This window comes from Aquarana catesbeiana, linkage group LG01 (genome assembly GCF_042186555.1).
Source record: "Aquarana catesbeiana isolate 2022-GZ linkage group LG01, ASM4218655v1, whole genome shotgun sequence".
Lineage (NCBI taxonomy): Eukaryota > Metazoa > Chordata > Amphibia > Anura > Ranidae > Aquarana > Aquarana catesbeiana.
This window is the reverse complement of record NC_133324.1, coordinates 108,785,219-108,806,100: the sequence shown is the minus strand read 5'-3', so window position 1 is coordinate 108,806,100 and position 20,882 is coordinate 108,785,219. Positions and strand designations below refer to the sequence as shown.

General features: G+C 40.9%; 1 protein-coding gene across 1 annotated transcript in view; it reads left to right on the top strand.

Moving 5' to 3' along the window:
- Positions 1–20,882, top strand: part of DHX29 (DExH-box helicase 29) — a 100,617-nt gene that overhangs the window by 26,765 nt on the left and 52,970 nt on the right. The window contains exons 5-12 of the mRNA XM_073622774.1: positions 3,896–4,025; positions 4,119–4,252; positions 7,812–7,934; positions 8,065–8,191; positions 8,693–8,875; positions 10,787–10,952; positions 11,205–11,328; positions 15,605–16,207. Coding sequence (XP_073478875.1) covers positions 3,896–4,025; positions 4,119–4,252; positions 7,812–7,934; positions 8,065–8,191; positions 8,693–8,875; positions 10,787–10,952; positions 11,205–11,328; positions 15,605–16,207 — 1,590 coding nt within the window. The remainder of the gene's footprint in view (positions 1–3,895; positions 4,026–4,118; positions 4,253–7,811; positions 7,935–8,064; positions 8,192–8,692; positions 8,876–10,786; positions 10,953–11,204; positions 11,329–15,604; positions 16,208–20,882) is intronic.

Here is a 20,882-nt window from a genome sequence, read left to right as displayed (position 1 = left end):
TTATAAGCCTTGGATCATAACTTCCGTTCGATCACTCTCGAGGACCTCCCAGGCAGGTAATCCGGTGATATCCGCAATATCCTGATCTAAAATATTGTTCTCCCTTATTAGAACGTGCACATTCTTATAAAATTTAGGAAGAACCATTTCTAGCTCCACATGGTTGGAATCGCCAGCCACAATCACAACCCCCTCTGGATGTGCATTTTATGAAGGGGGGCTTTGTTGGATATAATACATTTTAAGACGGTATCACAATATGAGTTCTTTCTTGTGTTATATGTGCAACACACTGTTGTGAGGAGAATTTGTTTCCAGTGGACGATTCCTAAGGCTTGTTCTAACCCAGGTGATATATATATATATATATATATATATATATATATATATATATATATATATATATATATATATATATATATATATATATATATATATATATATATCTCCTCTAACTGGAGGAGGATTACATATTTGGTGGGACTGCACGCAAATAACAAAGAATCATAAATACAAGGCGCATTATACTTGGAGATCTGGTGAGTTTATGACCAAAGGGGAGTGGACTTCATGAGGTGTGGTGATGGCAATTAAAGATCTGGTTATTCCTTAATCACCCTTACTACGATCTACGACATATCTGATATTCGTATTTATAAGGAATTGTTTTTGAGCTATTGATTAACATGTGGTGTGTAGAAAACTAGAGGAGCGCTGCTAATGCTGGATGGATTTTATGTAATTTTAAGGCATATGTTTTGAAATAATTTTTATTGTGTATAGCAGCAGCTGATTTTATTATGAGCGCTGGGTTTAGTGATTTTTATTCACTAAGGGAGTTATTTTGATCGTTTACTATATGAAATGTGAGTGTGGGGCTTTCTTCATTGGAAAGACAATTTTTTTTTAATGGATTTGTGACCATGTTGTTGTTATAGAAAAATTAAAGTTAGAAAAGTTAGAGACCCCAATTAGCTGCCATGTTGGGGTTGATGGGTTTTTAAAGGATACGTTCACTTTTCAGGTAAAAAAAATGTGCATTTTTCTTTTTTCTTTTTTGGAGCCTGTAAAGCATTGCACCAGTCATCAACAGATTGCTGGTGCCATGCAGGTCTCTTGCAGATCTTTTTGTGTATCGGTGTGCCTGTACATCCCATATGGGCACACAGATACACTCACAGTAAGTATCAATGAACTACTGTGGAGCGTTGGTTGTGCATTGAGAACTACAAGCCGAGAGCCACAAAGGAGCCCCACACAGCCGTGCTGATTTCAAAAGTGACAAAAGTATCGCCTGTGCAATTGCTCTCAGCAGAAGGTTTACCCCAGCTTTATGTTTTAGGGCAACTCTAAAATTTTAGATTTCTCATTGCTTTCTTTCTCTGTGTGACAAGGTTCACATGGAAAATAGAGAGGGGCACTAGAAAGGGTTGTAAATATTTTCTACTTTATCAAAAAAATGATATATACAAATGGAATAGAACAAAGGGATCTGACATTGCTTGTGTGTTTTTAAAGTGGTCTTATGGACACTAACTGTGCTATAAGTACATCAGTGATGCTAAGCAGACATTTATGGCAGTCAGTCTGGATAATCTGATATGGTAATAGGGACTTTAGCAACTAAACTCAGGCTCAGAAATGCATCTTGCTATGCCTCCATCTTGGACCAGTCATGTATGGACCAATATTAAGATGCAAGGCTAAGCACAACTTCAGATTATCTTTATGGCTGCTGGAGCATAATATGGTGTATGAGCACATTTGCAGGCATCTCTGAGTAAATGCTTGCCATCACTGATGTGCTTTTAGCTTATTAAAAGGTGCAAGCCTTGGGGCTTCACTTCATAGAGAGCTGCTGACCTGGAAAAGCATGCAGTCTGCAAAGTCTAGACTTCTATTTTGCATGCTTGTTCGAGGTCATTTACTCAACAGGTAAAGAAGCCAGGAGCAGAATGGCTTCCCTGAAGCCTGGACCTACAAAGGCAGTATAGCATCCGACATCCAGTCAATTTTTAACTGACTGTAGTAATCTGTAAATGGATTGGTTGCCGTTGATTATTGCACTTTACACATCCTCATTTGCTATGTTAGTCAGTAAGCCTACTGGAGTGCTTTTGTATAGTTGCCATCCTAATAAATTGGTTTGTCTTCTACAGTGCCTTAAAAAGTATTCATAGCCCTTGAAATTTTCCTCAGTTTGTCACTTGGCAACCAAAAACGTAAATGTATTTTATTAGGATTTTATGTGATAGACCAACACAAAGTGGCACATAATTGTGAAGTGGAAGGAAGATGATAAATGGTTTTCAAACTTTTTTAAAATAAATATGTGAAAAGTGCAGCGTGCCTTTGTATTCAGTCCCCCTGAGTCAATACTTTGTAGAACCATCTTTTGCTGCAATTACAGCTGCAAATCTTTTTAGGTATGTCTCTACCAGCTTTGCACATCTAGAGAGTGACATTTTTGCCCATTCTTCTGTGCAAAATAGCTCAAGGTCTGTCAGATTGGATGGAGAGCGTCTGTGAACAACAATTTTCAAGTCTTGCCTCAGATTCTCAATTGAAATTAGCTCTGGACTTTGACTGGTCCATTCTAACACATGAATTTGATCTAAGCCCTTCCATTGTAGCTCTGGCTGTATGTTTAGGGTCGTTGTCCTGCTGAAAGGTGAATCACAGCCCCAGTCTTGAGTCTTTTGCAGACTCTAACAGTTTTCTTCTAAGATTGCCCTGTATTTGACTCCATCCATCTTCCCATCAACTCTGACCAGCTTCCCTGTCCCTGCTGAAGAAAAGCATTCTCACAACATGATGCTGCCACCACCATGTTTCACGGTGGGGATCGTGTGTTCAGGGTGATGTGCAGTGTTAGTTACCCGCCACATGTAGCGTTTTGATTTTAGGCCAAAAAGTTACATTTTGGTGTCATCTGACCAGAGCACCTTCTTCCACATGTTTGGTGTGTGTCCCACATGGCTTCTCGCAAACTGCAAACAGGACTTCTTATGGCTTTCTTTCAACAATGGCTTTCTTCTTGACACTCCTCCATAAAGGCCAGATTTGTGGAGTGCACGACTAATAATTGTCCTGTGGACAGATTCTCCAATCTGAGCTGTGGATCTCTGCAGCTCCTCCAGAGTTACCATGGGCCTCTTGGCTGCTTAACTGATAGATGCTCTCCTTGCCTGGCCTGTCAGTTTAGATGGACGGCCATATCTTGGTAGGTTTGCAATTTGTGCCATACTCTTTCCATTTTCGCATAATGGATTGAACAGTGCTCCGTGAGATGTTCAAAGCTTGGGATATTTTTGTAAAACCTGACCCTTCTTTAAACTTCTCCACAACTTTATCCCTGACCTGTCTGGTGTGTTCCTTGTCCATCATAATGCTGTTTGTTCACTAAGGTTCTCTAACCAACCTCTGAGGGCTTCACAGAACAGCTGTATTCATACTGAGATTAAATTACACACAGGTGGACTCTATTTACTAATTAGGTGAGTTCTGAAGGAAACTGGTTCCACTAGATATTAGTTAGTGGTATCAGTAAAGGGGGCTGAATACAAATGCACACCACACTTTTCAGATATTTATTTGTAAAAAATATGACAACCATTTATCATTTTCCTTCCAATTCACAATTATTGGTATAATTGTGTTGGTATATCACATAAAATTCCAATAAAATACATCTCAAGGGGTATAAATACTTTTTCAAGGCACTGTATTTTTGTAAATCTGCTGTGGTATAAGTACCATAGAAATGTTAATAGTCCCAGAGAAGCTTGTGGAACTCAGTAGAGATTGATCAAGTGAAAATAATAGTCAACTCTTTACTGTAGTTTATATTCTGACCATTGTTGATCTTTATGTGTTGTATTCTACTTCTCTACAGGATCTCTATACAGCTTTACAGGAGTTTAATTTTAAAGCAGAACACATAGAAGAAGCCATGACAAACACAATCCTGTATGGTGGAGACTTGCATTCAGCTTTAGACTGGCTCTGCCTGAACTTGCCAGACGGTAAGTATAATGTAAACATAGACTTTCAGCCATGGGATCATACTATCATAGTCCATGCTATGAAAAGTGGTAATCATGACCTTCCCTCCACAGGTGCTCTGCCAGAGGGCTTCAGTCAGCAGTTTGTAGAGGAAGAGCAAAAGGTTAGAGCAAAGTTTTGTCCTCCTCCTCACAAGCCAGCCAACATTCCCAACTCTGGCAAGTCAGAGGAAGCCCCTGCTGTAAAGGTTAGTGTTTATGCTATAGGCTTAGGCCTGCAACCAGTCATAATACTCAGTTTATGTCTGTATACTTGTCTCTTTCCTTGCTCGATCACCTCTATGTACTCTAGTGTTAATTTTGGCACACAAGTTAATAGGGACACTGCTGAGGTAGGGTCTGTGTTAATGGACTTTAGACTAGTGTGGCTGGTGAATTCAGTGTCCTTTCATATGCGTTCAGCATGCATTTGACATCAGGTTGAAACGCTTCTGAGATCATTCAATGATCATTGACAGGTACATTTGACCTGCAAATGGCATTTGACCTCCTTCTAAGCTCCAGCCACCTGCTTTAAGCTGCTTTTGAATTCCCATTGACGTGTAGGGAGAGGAGCAGCTCTGACATGAACAAAAGCTGTCAGGCCCTTACATGGAATGGGTAGCTTAGGTAGCATTCATGTGCCACGAGTTTGTATGTGTGGGAGGGAGTGTAATTAGTTTGAAATATGTGAGCACAGGGGTATCATCCCAATAATATAGTAGCAAAAAGAGAAATGGGTAATGGGACTTTAATTATACCCCCGTGTGCACATTTACCTCATTTTTTTTTTTACTAATAATATCTATATATCTAAAATAATTTTGTCTTTATTTTACACTATATATATATATATATATATATATATATATATATATATATATATATATATATATATATATATATATATATATAATACATTACAAGGATAAGTGCATTGAGTCTTCTGAGAAGGTCAACGCGTTTCGCGGATCATCCGCTTCATCAGGACCAACAGAAATAAGCACATTAAAATGAGTAAATCAAGACATTAAAAACAAATCTATAACGGAGAAAGAAAAAATCATAAATCACATGAAACAGCACAACATATTGTTAAACTGTTGGTACAAGTCAGATTATCACATTTTATCCAAAAATAACCATACACAGTTCTTTCCATTCCTCATGAAAAAATCATTTATGTCTTGAATATTAGATATTAATCTATCCTCTGGGAAGGAGAAAAATACCCAAAACGTATGTAGTAGAATATGCTCGGTGTTTATCGAAGGGAAAGGTCAATGATCTCAAAAGATAGCCTGCTGGCCCATGGGAGGATAACCCTTAGGTTTAAACACCAAAACCAAGTGAACTATAACAACCAAAAAGAGAGTATCAACTACTAGAGGGTTTATCACTGCATTTGTATAAACCAGTTGTAGATATACTAATTGCCCCCCACTTCTCTAAGCTTGTATATAAAAGAAGGGGAATGCTTACCCAAAATCTAAGTTGATGTAAATATAATATGGTCTTGGATCAAGGGTGGAATCCAAATGAGTTACAGTGCATGTTCTACGGTTGTGGGGCTCATCACACTACATTAACAAAGAGTTTACATAAAAATCCCCTTAAGCCACTTCTAAAAGTAAAATACTCAATTAGTAGCACAATATCCACCTCAGAGAGAGTGACAGCTATGCTTACCCTTAGATGTAAGAGATGAACAAATGACACATAAGTCAGCAGTAATTCAAAGTCCTAAATAGGACCCCACTGGTTCAAGCAGGTAGATACAAGCCACAATCAAATGAAGGAAGTCATCCCCACATAGGGATAAGCCATACATAATCTGAGAAGCAACAGCAAACAAGCAGTTAGAATGGGGAGCAAATGCTACAACCAAAGTCACCCCTCCTTCCAGGGTAGCAATTACAATCCTGAATGGGGGTGGGGTCCCTTAAATACCTGATGATGGGTCCTCCGAAGGGGCTGCCAGGTGTGCCGTGGGTGGGGCCAATAAAATTGGTCCCATGATCGCCTGTGTCATACCCAGAGAGCCTACTCTATACCAAACCCCATAGGTGTGACAGACCTGGTGGTCTGTCATGTGGGCAATGGCTGCCAGGAACAAGCCAGCACGGTGTCCACGCTGTTATGTACAACCGCGAGTATGGATATACGGAAAGAATCCGCACTCTGGAATTCATCCAAATTCTTTATTTGATAATCACCAAGTACAGAGTAACTGCTAACATGTTTAGGCGAAGAGCCTTGTTCACTGCCTTAAACAAGGCTCTTCGCCGAAACATGTTAGCAGTTACTCTGTACTGGTGATTATCGAATAAAGGATTTGGATAGATTCCAGAGTCCGGGTTCTTTCCATATATCCATATTCCGAGTTTGTGACGAGTGGGAGGTCATATGAACCTGGCACCTGAAGAGAAGGTACCAGCAACCAACGCTCATATTTGGAGGTTTTCACAGTTAGAGTGGTGCTACCTTGAGTGTACATTGTACAACCGCAAGTATCGCGAGTGTACCAAAATGGCGTTCAAACCGGAAGTACACCATCGAAAGTCCGTAAACCGGAAATACTCAGAGTATCTTTTGAGATCATTGACCTTTTCCTTCCATAAACACCAAGCATATTACTGTATACTACATCCACTTGGGTAAGTATTTTTCTCCTTCCCAAAGGATGGATTAATATGTAATACTCAAGACATAAATTATTTTTTCATGAGGAATGGAAAGAACTGTGTATGGTTATTTTTGGATAAAATGTGATAATCTGACCTGTACCAACAATTTAACAATATGTTGTACTGTTTGATGTGATTTATGATTTTTTCTTTCTCTGTTATAGATGTGTTTTTAATTCCTTGATTTACTCATTGTACTTAATTCTGTTAGTCCTGATGAAATGGATGATCCACGAAACGCGTTGACCTTCTCAGAAGACTCGATGCACTAATCCTTGTAATGTATTATATCGATAGCAATATATGTATATATATATATATAATGTGTAAAATAAAGACAACATTCTCCTTTTGTTAGATAGCATTCAGCCATATGTTTTGGACCTCTAAGTGATGGTTTTACAATATATGTGGCATGTTGCCTTCAGGCATGATTTTTTTTGCTGTAATAAATACACACAGTACATACACCGCCCTGAGTAATAAAAACTCTCCACTAAATAGTAATAATGTATATGGGGAGAAAAGTAGATGTCAATTTGTTTCAAGACTTGTTCCACTTAAAGTGGTTCTAAAAGCAGAAGGTTTATTATCTTAATGCATTAAGATGAAAAACCTTCTGTGCGCAGCAGCCCCCCTCAGCCCCCTAATACTTATGTGAGCACCATCTCGATCCAGCGATGCAGAACGAGAACCTCGGCTGACCGGCACTCTCCTTCATTGGCTAAGACAACCGAGGGTGCCATTGGCTCTCACTGCTGTCAATCAAAGTCATTGAGTCAGTGAGGAGAGAGAGGGGCGGGGCTGATCTGTGGCTCCGTGTCTGAATGGACACACAGAGCAGAGGCTCGGTTCAGGTGCCCCCCATACAAGCTGTATCTTTTAGAAAGAAAAAAAGATTATTTCATTCCAACCACTCTCTAATGGATATAAAAATGTTTCCTTTCCGTAACCACATGACTCAGTACTGGATAGCTTTGTTGTCTATTCCCTTTTTCTGTCCATTTTTTTTTTTATTACTAATAATTATGTCTGTATAAAGTAATTGCATAGTGAATTTGGGATTTGTCTTTTGATTTAGGCTAGTAGTAAAAAAGATGTGAGCATGAAAGAATGGATCCTAAGATATGCTGAGCAAGGAAGTGACGATGAGGAGAGAGAGGCGGATCCTGATAAAGATTCGGAGGTAGAAGAGTTTGACCCGGTAAGCGTAATAGGCTTCACTAATGCATCTTTCACAACACAGGGAATTCCAGACCATTTTGAGCATGCAGATATGGATCTACAGAGAAATTGTGCAGCTACCTGGAAATTATACATTTCTCTTCATGCAGAATGAAAGATATCTGGAACTAACTGCCAAGCTGTTTGATGCCAAAGCACAGGCTGCAAGCACAAAGCAGGACAAAGACAAGGCAGGACAGAGGGAGGCACAGGAAAAAATCCGAACATATCTGCAAGGTTGGAAAAATTCATTCTTTTTATTTAATTCATTTAATTTTTATTAATAGCAGAGATGGCTGACCAGTACGGAAGTCGTTTCTGGTCACATGGTTGTCTCCCACCCAGGCAGAGCTGGCTAACCAGTAGAAATGTGGTTTCTAGACACATGGTTGTATACCTTACAGGCAGAGGTGCCATGGACAAACTAACACCAATGCGTTGTGCTGCTCTGTTATAGCAACCCTGTCACCAACATATGCAACCTGTTATAGAAGAGGATAAATACTTACCTCTCCAGTGGGTGGCACACCCATTCTATATTCTCTTGCGGAGATATTAGCACTGCTGTTATCTGACATTTCGGATGTGTCAGGTTTCTTGTCCCCTTCCGGGCTATGTGATTCCTCCCACCAAACATTGTGCCTATGGGTACAGGATCAATTTGCGTATCTATCGAATTTTCGACCAACCTACTGTACATGTCTTAATATTTCATTCTTTCCTTTGTCTGTTGCACAGAGATGAAGAACTTGGAGCAGCACCCCATGTTTAATCCTGAAGTGAAACTTCCAGAAGTAGAAAGTGAAAAAGAGAACAGTAAAAGTGCAAAACCTTCAGCTCCTCCTCCTCCTCCTCCTCTTGAAGATGAGGCTTTAAACTTGAATTTGTTTGAAAGTCCTAAAGAGGCAACAGAAGAGAAAGGTGAGGAAGACTTACAATGGGACATTGATGATCAGTCCACCCAAAATTCATATGTTAGTATGGTAGATGCTGGGGAGCTACATTTCTAACTTTCTGTTGCTGGTGAGATTTCTGCTCACCTACAATTTCTGGTGTTTATTGCTAGACCGGTTCTTAGCTGGTAGGAGCAGTAGAGCATAGTTATTGTGCTGCACTACTAAACAGAAGCTTGCTCAGCTTGCATATGTAATGAGCACATATACAATATGCCTTCTCGGATCTCTATGTGCAGTTCCAAACTGTAAGTGGAAATATTGTTTGGAAAACATTTACAAGTTTTTAGTCATTTCAGTTATGCTGGTGACAATTACATATGCAGATAGAAATAATTCAAACAATCTGCAAATACTCTTTAACACTTGAGTTCCCCTTTGATATTAATTATCTATATTTTAAAAGTATGGAGACAGTAAGCTCCAGAGTTCTGCTAGAGGCTCATTTATTGTAAACTCTAAAAAGACAATGTAATATTACAAGGGAGCCACATATGGCAAAGTGTCTGGGGGATAAGTAGGAATCATAGGCAGTCTGTGTTGCCTTTAGAAGTAAGGCCCCTTTCACACGGGGCTGTCCTTGTACAGACTCCGTCTGCTCAGTGGGGATCGCTCCGTTGATCCCCGCTGAGCCGGCGGATGACAGGTCCGTCTCCACTTACTGTGCAGGGACGAACCTGTCAGATCTCCGCTCTCCTCTATGGGGGATCGGATGAAAGTGGACCGCCTATCCGTTTTCCTCTGATCCGATCCACCAGACGGATGGAAAATAGGGTTTCCATCCGTTTGGATTCAGCAGATTGGATGTCAGTGGACACGTCACAGCTGAAATCCATCGCTCCATAGACCTGCATGGAGCGTCCGTTCAGATCCACCTAAGAAACTGACAGGTCTGCCCGTGTGAAAGGTGCCGAAATTTGTTTCTCCTTTCCCTGAACCAAGACCAATCAGGGCAGACTCTCCTTAGAGAAAGGAAGTTAAAGTGATTGTAACCCTTTAAATTTTTGTCATTAAAATAATAAACATGTCATAATTCCCTGCTGTGTGCCTTGTTTTTGCACCGAGTAGCCCCAATCCTCCTCTTCTCAGGTCCCCTGTCGGCGCTCCTGGCTCCTCCCCCTCGCCGACTGCTGCCATAGGAAGCAGCTTTCTATGGGGGCACTCATGCGTTCTCAATCCCGAGCCAGGCTATTTGCGTATATTCAGACACACAGCTTGGCTCATTCCCTGCTCACAGGTGTTGACTGACAGAAGCTCCCTCCCGCTGTTCTTAGCCAAGCCTGTGAGAGTGGGGAGAGGAGAAAAGAGCTGATGCAGACAAGCACAGAGCTGGATCGAGATTGAGTGTTTAGGGGGGGAGCTACTAGTAAAAGTTTTTTTATCCTAATGCAGGGAATGCAGTAAGGTAAAAAACATTTTACCTTTACAACCACTTTTAGGAACACAGACCTACTTTCCACTCACATATAGGAATCTTTCCCCCACCTACCCACAATGCAGTGGTTGGTGCCTGGGCAATCAATTGTCTGGTTCCAAATGCTATAATGAGGGATTGGGGGAGGGTCCATTGTTCTCTGTAAGCTCTGACATAGTGTTTGCTCAGAACTTGCACAGTAGTTTTGCAGGGGTCTCCAGCATGCGTGAGTGGCAGGAGGGTACATGAAGTGTATGTGCTCATTTTTCCTGCTTTCAAGTGAACCCGTTACTTTACCTAAATAAGCAAAGTACACATTTGTTTTAATTATGTTCGAAAGAATAGAATTTTTGCTTGCTCTGGGCAGCAATTCTTCATTTTAGGCAGATAAAGTCTAATGTTTATATTGAGAAATGCACTTTCATATCATTTTTTTTTCATTTATCTATCACTGCTGTATTTTAGCAAAAAAGAAACCTCCACTTGATGTGAGAAACTTTGATTACACATCTCGCAGCTGGACGGGTAAATCACCGAAGCAGTTTCTGATTGATTGGTGCAGAAAACATTACCCTAAAAGCCCAAATCCTACTTTTGAAAAGGTGCATGCGGGAAGGTACTGGAGGAGCAGGTAGGTGTCTTCAGGGCTGATTCATAAAGCCAGATAAAACAAAAAGAACACAAAAGTTGACCGTTGCCCATAGTGACCAATCAGAATGCTTATTTTCCTATAATATAAAAGTTAACACATGATTAGTTGTTACAGGTGACCGCTTTTGTACTTATTTTCATGATTAAGTGGCTATGCTAATTTGTGCATTATGCAATTAAATCGCCACTCGTGGAATTGATCTAGAGACAGTAACCAGATCTGTCACTTCAGGGTGAAAATTGTGAAATCGATTGACAACATCATGTCTGTGTGCCCTACAATCGTAACAGAAGACAGTATGCAGGCCCAGCATCTTGCAGCTACTTTAGCTCTGTATGAGCTCACCAAAGGCCAGGTGAGAATTTGTGTTACACTGAAAGTATTACATACAGTATACTCTGTGTATTGTGCTAAGTATTGTACAACTATTTGAACTAACATTACTAACTTAAGTAAATGAAACCAGGTCAGTGTTCAATCTCACTTAAAGTGGTTCTAAAGCCTAAACATTTTACTTTTATGCATTCCTTGTATTAGGCATTAGTATCCCCCCACACCCCCCCCTTTTTATTTACCTGAGCCCTCATTTGATCCAGTGCTGTGCGCGTCTACAGCTCTTTTCTCCCCTCATTTCAGGGTCTTGCTTTGCTGGGGCACCGGAAGCCATTGGCTCCCAGTGCTATCAATCAAAGCCAGTGATGAAGGAGCCAGGGGAGGAGCCACGTCCCGCTGTCTGTCAATGGACGCAGCAGCGGGGCTCGTGAGCGAGCACGCACGAGTGCCCCCATGGGAAACGGCTTCCCATGGGGGCACTGGACAGAGAGGAGGGGCCAGGAGTGCCGGCGGGGGACCCAAAAAGAGAAGGTCCGCGGCCCCTCTGTTCAATTCTGTTGCACAGAGCATGTAAGTATAAATATGCTTGTGTTTGTTTTTTGTTTTTTTTTACCCTTACAGTCATTTTAAGCTTTCTCTAACCCCAATTCCAGAGTTGGGGACGCTGTGTAAAATCTACATAAAAATTTAATGCAGTGATTTGCAAATCTCATCAACCCATATTTTATTTGCAATACAAAACAGATTAAATGTGCCATTTTAAGCAAAAAGTAATGTAATTTTGAAATTAATGGCAGGAACACGTCTCAAAAAAGTTGGGACAGGGCAACAAAAAGCTGCAAAAGTAAGTGGTACTGACAAGGAAGAGCTGGAAGAACATTTTGCAACTAATTAGGTTCATTGGCAACAGGTGAGTAACATGATTGGTTATAAAAGGGCATCTTGGTGAGTCAGAGTGTCTCAGCAGTAAAGATGGGCAGAGGTTCACCAATCTTTGAAAAGCTGCATCTAAAAAATGTCAATTTAAGAACAATGTTACAAAGACTTTAAATATATCTTCATCCGCAGTACGTAATATCATCAAAAGTTTCAGAAAATCTGGGGAGAATTCTGTGTGCAGGGTACAGGACAGAACGTAATATTGGATGCCCATGATCTTCAGGCCCTCAGATGGCAGTGCATTCAAAACAGGCATGATTCTGTGATGGACATCACTGCATGGGCTCAGGAATACTTCCAAAAATCACTGTCTGTGAACAGTTTGCTGTGCCATCCAAAAACGCAAGGTAAAGCTCTATCAAACAAAGAAGAAGCCATACTGCCGCCGTCTTCTCTGGGCCAAAGCTCATATTAAATGGTCTGTTGCAAAGTGAAAAACTGTTCTATGGTCAGACTAATCAAAATTTGAAATTCTGTTTGGCAACCATGGGTGCCGGGTCCTCCAGAATAAAAAGGAGAGGGAACTTCCAGTTTGCTGTCAGGGCTCAGTTCAAAAGCCTGCATCTCTGATGGTATGAGGGTGCATTAGTGCATATGAAATGAGAAGCTTCCACATCTGGAAAGGCACCATCAATGCTGAAACATATATCAAGGTTTTAGTGCAGCATTTGCTCAGGTAAGAATGGGACAACATTCCGCTCCCAACACTCAAGCAGCTGGTCTCCTCCAGTTCCCAGACGTTTCCGGAGTGTTGTTAAAAAAAGAGGAGGGGATGCTACACTGTTGTAAACATGGCCCAACCTTTTTTGGAATCTGGATTGTACTTTGCCAGCTTTTTATTGCCCTATTTTGGTATGTTTTCTATTGTAAAATATGGGTTTATGTGATTTAGGAAATCATTGAATTCTGTATTTTATGTCGATTTTACACAGCATCCCAACTTTTTTGGAATTGGGGTTGTATATCTGTTCATTGCATACTTCCTGCACCCCGGGCAAATAAAACCTAAAGACTTGGGAAGTAAGGATGAGCTCCGGCGTGTTCGCACACTCCATGTGCAGAGCCTGCCAGGGAGTCGGTGCTGCGCTAATCAAAGGCAGTGAGACATTTCCCGATCTCCAGCCGCGCACCAGGACAATGTCTCACTGCCTGTGATTGGTGCAGCGCAGTGCCGGCTTCCTGGCGGGCTCTGCACGTGGAGTGTGCGAACACGCCGGAGCTCATCCTTATTTGGAAGCATTAAGTAATTCCAATAGATTCTGGTAATGTGGTGCCTGCATACACCTTTCCATATTCCTCCCTGTGAATGTCAACCCAGCAGTTCCTCTGATAATCAAAAGCATCATTAAATGTTGTTATAGGATCATTTATATAATACAGTAACTGTGTTTAGCACTTTTGCCTTTAGCTCAATTACCATTGAGGACACCGGTGTGTGTTTGCATTTGCTTGTTGACTATTGTGAATTCTTTAGTGTTCTTTGTAAGGTACTGAATATCAGCACTGTAGACAGGTTAGAAATTAGTAAAAAGTGTTGCACTTGTCCACAATAGCTCAAAGAATCTAAATCAGGCCATACTTATTACAACATAGATGTAAATATATTTAGGATTTATGTATTGTGCGCATCCTACCTGTCTGGATCTTTAAAGGACAAGTATAGCCAAAGCTTTTTTTTGGCCCTACATCTCCTGGGGATCACAAGAGTGCACTTCGTTCTGCTGACGTCACTCAGCCAGTCCAGGCTCTGCTGGTATCCCAACTTTAATGTCAGGATCCATCCAGATACCTGGACTGGCAGCTGTCTCAGGTGCTAAGCGCACCACTGAGAGCCTGAGCGAACCAATCCCGCCCCTCCACAGCCCAGCACTCCAGTGAGCACTGAAGGGGCAGAGCAAAGAGTCGCCGACTCTCTGAACCCTGAGAACTGAGCGATTTAGCGTTCTTTAATAGCTCAGTTCTTGGTGTAGTGGTAGCAGGAGACAGATGCACCATAGGATTAATGCTGCATCCACCTAGGTGAGCATTTTTTTTACATTTTTTTAAGACCCCACACTTCTCTTGGAACTTTTATATGGTCACATAGCGATTTGCATTACGTAGTTTGTGGCGAAATTTGATGAACTGGCTTATCAAGCCGAAGCAAACTCTGGGTTTGTTTGGCTAGCTGTAACATAACATATTTCTATGAGTTGGAATGCTGGCCATACACTTGGCAATTCTGAAATCTTTGGTTTTAAAGACGTTACAAATAGATTTTCTAAATTTCAGATCATGTAAGGAGGATGTAGGAGCTTCAGATCCCAGAAAACTGAAGCCGTTTCATAGACAAGTCAGAGATCTCTTTTTGCATTGAACTGATGCTTGAATCATTTTGATTGTATAATTGTATCAATTTTGATTAATTTCCTCCTGTTGCAGGGTCAATTTAGGTGGCACCCATTTAACCCACCATTAGGTATTTTAGGCTTTGAAGGAAAAACCATAAAGATGTACAAGGGATAGGTAAAAGTGGAAAGTAGAAGTGATTGGCCTCGGGTGATAGAGAGATGAAACAAGTCCTCCTACATAGGTTGCATCTGTTTATCTGCAGTCTTCTCCTCTCTACATCCATTTAAAGTCCAGAATTTATAGCTTGTCTGAAGAGTTCAGAAAAAGGGGGCGAAGAGCTGAAATAAAACTCTGCTGAGCTCAGTGAGGAGAGCTCTGAGGGCTGATTGGAGGGAAGGGACCCCTCCCCCATTCACAAAGCACACAAGAAGTTGAGGCTGTCAGTCTGCTGGAGGTCACTCCCCTGTCACCATTTTTCTCTTGGTGTCAGGAAAACTTGTCAGAAGTGATTCATGCTGATAGCAGAGGAATGAAGCAGCAGACAGAAATGACACTTGGTGCTCTTAATTGAGACAAGTACACGCTATAGAGGGATATGCTTTGTTCATATTTCATGTCTGACGTTTACAAACACTTTAAGTTGCCAGCACAACAACATGCCTGATAAAGGGGTCACTGTGTGGTCCCAAAATGTTGCATCTCTATGTGCTCATGCAATAAAAAGAGATTTGCATTTTGAAACAAGCTTATTGGTGTGCTGGTGATTTAACTTATCCTTGTTATGCACTGCGAGCGGTGGGAAGTTGTTGCAGCACCCTTTAAACCACATGGTGGATTCTAGTATAGTGTGCCAGAGGAATATAATTTATGAAGCCATTCAGAGACACATGGGACATAAGAACTCCATAAAGAGTAAGTTCTGGTCAGATTTAGGAGCATAGAGCTACATGACAACACCACTAAAGACTGAGCCACCGTGATATATATCCTAAATGTCATTTAAGCTGTTTTTTCTTTTATGTTTGTAGTCTGTTCATCAGCTGCTGCCTCCAACGTACCGAGAGGTTTGGCTGGAGTGGAGTGATGCTGAGAAGAGCAAAGAGGAAAAGAACAAATTAGAATCCAACAAACCCAGGGACCAGTTTATTACCAAATTACTGAATAAGTTGAAGCTACAACAACCGCTCAACAAACCTGAAAAGGAATGTAAGGTTTCAAACGACCCAGAAGATTCATGGGAAAACTTGGCTGGGGATGAGGAACTGGAGCAGAAAACATCAATTCCAGTGGAAAAGGAAAATTTAGAAGCAGTAAGAAACCTTTTCTGTAGGTGTCGTGATTCAGGAAAGTACAAAAGGCTGCTGAGTGAGCGGGAGCAGCTGCCGGTGTTCGCACGCAGAGACTTTATCCTGGAGACACTTAATAGGCATCGTGTTGTAGTGGTGGCTGGAGAGACTGGGAGTGGTAAGAGCACCCAGGTACCTCAATTCTTGCTGGAGGATCTGCTTCTGAACAAATGGGCCTCTGGGAAATGTAACATTGTGTGCACACAGCCCCGCAGGATATCTGCCATGAGTTTGGCTACACGAGTGTGCGAGGAGCTGGGATGTGAATCTGGACCTGGAGGAAGGGTAAGAGTGTCCTCCTAATAAGTTGTAAGGGTTGGATCCTGTTCTCAGACATTGACCTTCAAAGTGTCTAGGAATGTATTTAAAGAGTCAGCCCATCCAAACCAATAATTTAGCCTTTTGTCAATTCTGGATCTCTTATCTACTTTGCTGTTTCATATATCTCATGGACTACAGTAGTAGGATCTTTGTGATCTAAGTTCCTAGGCATGTATGCTTCCAGCCAGTATATCATCCATGTACCTAATACTGATAGGCCATTCTTCTCAAAATGCTGGTTCCTTGACTGTCTCTCTCATAAGCCGGTTTCACACGGACTTCACCTTGTATAGTAGCAGTGTGAACAACAAGATTTGACGTTTGCAGAGCTTTCAGAAAGCTTTTTCAAAGCTTTTAAAGTACCATTCAGCTCCAGTTTGTAAATGTTGAACACAGATCCTAATGGGAGTGTTGATTGCCACTTTAAATAAGCTGCTACCAGGTTATAGCACTTGCTGAAGCTTGTTGTAAGTCTGCTGAAGCCTGCTAGCAGCTTATTTAAAATGGCAATCAACACTCCCGTTAGGATCTGTGTTCAACATTTACAAATGGAGCTTCCTCATCAACATGAGGACAAGGTGCTTTGGGGGGATGGGGTCCCCCCTTCCCCAAAGCACCCCCCCCCCATGTTGAAGGCATGTGGCCTGGCATGCTAGCTCCTTCCCTTTCCTTCCTGGCCTGCCAGCCTGCATGCTCTGATAAGGGTCTGGCATAGATTTTAGGGACCCTACGCCATTAAAAAAAAATTAAAAACTGTCGTGGAGTTGCCCTTAAGATCCATACCGGACCTAAGGGCGTAGTATGGTTGGGGGGGAAGGGGAGGGGGGCCCCATGCAGTTTTTTTTTTTTTTTTTTCTCATTTTTTAATTTTACTGGCAATTTTTCTTAAAATGGCTGTAGGAAAGGGTTAAAAATAAAGTGAAAAATGGCTCAAAGTTTCGCTGATATGGACACAGGTGAGACTCCAATGCGATTTACATTACAGTCTATGAGAGACAAATCGCACTGAAGTCAGGAATAAGTAATGAACCACTTTTCAAAACGCACCACTTCAAGTCGCAGCTTTTACATTAGTATTTCAGTGGATTGCACTGTTGGAAAGTCCCGTGTTTTATTTATCTCATGTTCTTTAGGGCTTGTAAGACTCTAGAAGCAATTTGGTAGAATTTTTAGTCTGCCAAGAAAGTCAGACAAGTTTGCTTTAGTGTACCATTCAGGATCAAGGGTGACATCAGCTGGGATGTTTCGGAGTTTGACATTGAATATTCCATAGTATTGCCATCCATTGACGAAACGTTTGGTAGAGTTGAATGCTTGTGTAATTGTTTCCAACTTTTCAATATACATCAAAGGTTTTAGTTCCTTCTTCACCATAGATACTTTGGGAGCATGAAAAGATGTCCAGGATTTCATTAAGGCTCTTCAGGCCAAATTATGTCTTTAAAAAAAATCCTTAAAAACCATAAAATGCCTGATGGCTTTTCCTTGATGTAAACTTTAAAGGTATTCAGTGAATACTTAGTTAACCTCAATGTGTATAATCCATGATTCTACATATGTGATTAACACTATTAAATTAATAATAATATTGAAAGGAAATATACTATAGAGGAATCAATTAGGGTTGCAACTAACGATTATTTTCATAATCGATTAGTTGGCCGATTTATTATTTCGATTAATCGGATGATAACCTTATCACTGTTTCGCGTTTGAAAAAAGTCCTTAAGCCCTTTCCAAATACGCAGCACCTGAAAAAGCATACATGTGAATGTGTCCCATAGGAAACCATGTTAAATGAACTGTAGTGCGTTTCTGCAAAAAGCACCAAAAAACACATGGGTGTGACCCAGGCCTAAGACGTTTAGCAGCAGCAGCAGGCTTTTTTTTGTATCACCTGTCATAATGGGGTTAAAAAACTAAAATGAGCCCTTTTATAGTACAAAAAGAGCAGATAATCGCTACTATAATGGGGGTTCATTTATACTGTGATACAGTCAAAGTAATAATATATATTACTTATCTCATATATAGAATAATAAATACACATAGATGTAGGATATATGGACATCATAACTAGGAGCCAGACATGAAGCTATATGAAAGGTGGAAGGGAGATATAAATCTTTTATATTAACCACTTGCCGACCGCCTTCTGCATATAAACTGCAGCAAGGTGGCTCGGCTGCGCAAACCGACGTTCCTGTACGTCTGTCCGCGCACATGGTATTGAGAGCATGTGCCGCGGGAACGCTCCCACGGGTCCGGGTTCACTCGATGTCTGCCGGCCACCTGCGATCACGGTAAAGAGAGGCAGAATGGGGATCCGCCAATGTAAACAAGGCGGATCCCCGTTCTGATGGGAGGAGAGAGATCAGCTGTTCCTAGTAATCAGGAATAGCGAACTCTCTTTACCCCCAGTCATTCCGACCCCCTGACAGTTAGAAAGCACCTCCCTAGGGAACACTTAATTCTTTGATCACCCCTAGTGTTAACCCCTTCCCTGCCAGTGTCTTTTATACAGTGAACAGTGCATTTTTATAGCACTGATCGCTGTATTGGTGTCACTGATCACCAATAAGTGTCACTTAGTGTCAGATTTGTCCGCCGCAATGTCACAGTCCCGCTAAAAATCGCTGATTCCCCACCATTACTAGTAAAAACAATAAAAAGTCCATAAATCTTTCCCCCATTTTTTAGATGCTATAATTTTGCGCAAACCAATCAATATACGCTTTTTGCTATTTTTTTTTTTATTTTTTTTTTTACCAAAAACATGTAGCAGAATAAATATTGGCCTAAACTAATGAATAAATTTAGTTTTTTTATATATTTTTTTTTCTGGATATGTATTCTAGCAGAAAGTAAAAAAATATATTGTTTTCTCAAAATTGTCTTTTTATGTTTATAGCACAAAAAATAAAATACACAGGTGATCAAATACCACCAAAAGAAAGCTCTATTTGTGGGAAAAAAAGGACGTCAATTTTGTTTGGGTACAACGTCTCACAACTGCACAATTGTCAGTTGAAGCGATGCAGTGCCATATCGCAAAAAATGGCCTGGTCATTAACCACTTCAGCCCCGGAAGGATTTACCCCCTTCCTGACCAGAGCACTTTTTACAATTTGGCACTGCGTCGCTTTAACTGCTAATTGCTCGGTCATGCAATGCTGTACCCAAACGAAATTTGCGTCCTTTTCTTCCCACAAATAGAGCTTTCTTTTGATGGTATTTGATCACCTCTGCCGTTTTTATTTTTTGCGCTATACACGGAAAAAGACCGAAAATTTTGAAAAAAATTGATATTTTCTACTTTTTGTTCTAAAAAAAATCCAATAAACTCAATTTTAGTCATACATTTAGGCCAAAATCTATTCGGCCACATGTCTTTGGTAAAAAAAATGTCAACAAGTGTATATTTATTGGTTTGCGCAAAAGTTATAGCGCCTACAAAGGGTACATTTTCTGGAATTTACACAGCTTTTAATTTATGACTGCCTATGTCGTTTCTTGAGGTGCTAAAATGGCAGGGCAGTACAAAACCCCCACAAATGACCCCATTTTGGAAAGTAGACACCCCAAGGAAATTGCTGAGAGGCATGTTGAGCCCATTGAATATTAATTTTTTTTGTCCCAAGTGATTGAATAATGACCAAAAAAAAAAAAAAATTACAAAAAGTTGTCACTAAATGATATATTGCTCACACAGGCCATGAGCATATGTGGAATTGCACCCCAAAATACATTTAGCTGCTTCTCCTGAGTATGGGGATACCACATGTGTGGGACTTTTTGGGAGCCTAGCCGCGTACGGGGCCCCGAAAACCAATCACTGCCTTCAGGATTTCTAAGGGCGTACATTTTTGATTTTACTCCTCACTACCTATCACAGTTTTGAATGCCATAAAATGCCAAGATGGCACAAAACCCCCCAAAATGACCCCATTTTGGAAAGTAGACACCCCAAGCTATTTGCTTTGAGGCATGTCGAGTCCATGGAATATTTTATATTTTGACACAAGTTGCGGGAAAGTGACAAATTTTTTTTTTTTTTTTTTTTTTGCACAAAGTTGTCACTTAATGATATATTGCTCACACAGGTCATGGGCATATGTGGAATTACACCCCAAAATACATTCTGCTGCTTCTCCTGAGTATGGGGATACCACATGTGTGGGACTTTTTGGGAGCCTAGCCGGGCACGGGACCCCAAAAACCAATCACCGCCTTCAGGATTTCTAAGGGCGTGAATTTTTGATTTCACTCTTCACTGCCTATCACAGTTTCGGAGGCCATGGAATGCCCAGGTGGCACAAACCCCCCCCAAATGACCCCATTTTGGAAAGTAGACACCCCAAGCTATTTGCTGAGAGGCATGGTGAGTATTTTGCAGCACTCATTTGTTTTTGAAAATAAAGAAAGACAAGAAAAAAATTTTTTTTTTTTCTTTTTTCAATTTTCAAAACTTTGTGACAAAAAGTGAGGTCTGCAAAATACTCACTATACCTCTCAGCAAATAGCTTGGGATGTCTACTTTCCAAAATGGGGTCATTTGGGGGGTTTTTTTGCCACCTGGGCATTCCATGGCCTCCGAAACTGTGATAGGCAGTGAAGAGTGAAATCAAAAATTTACGCC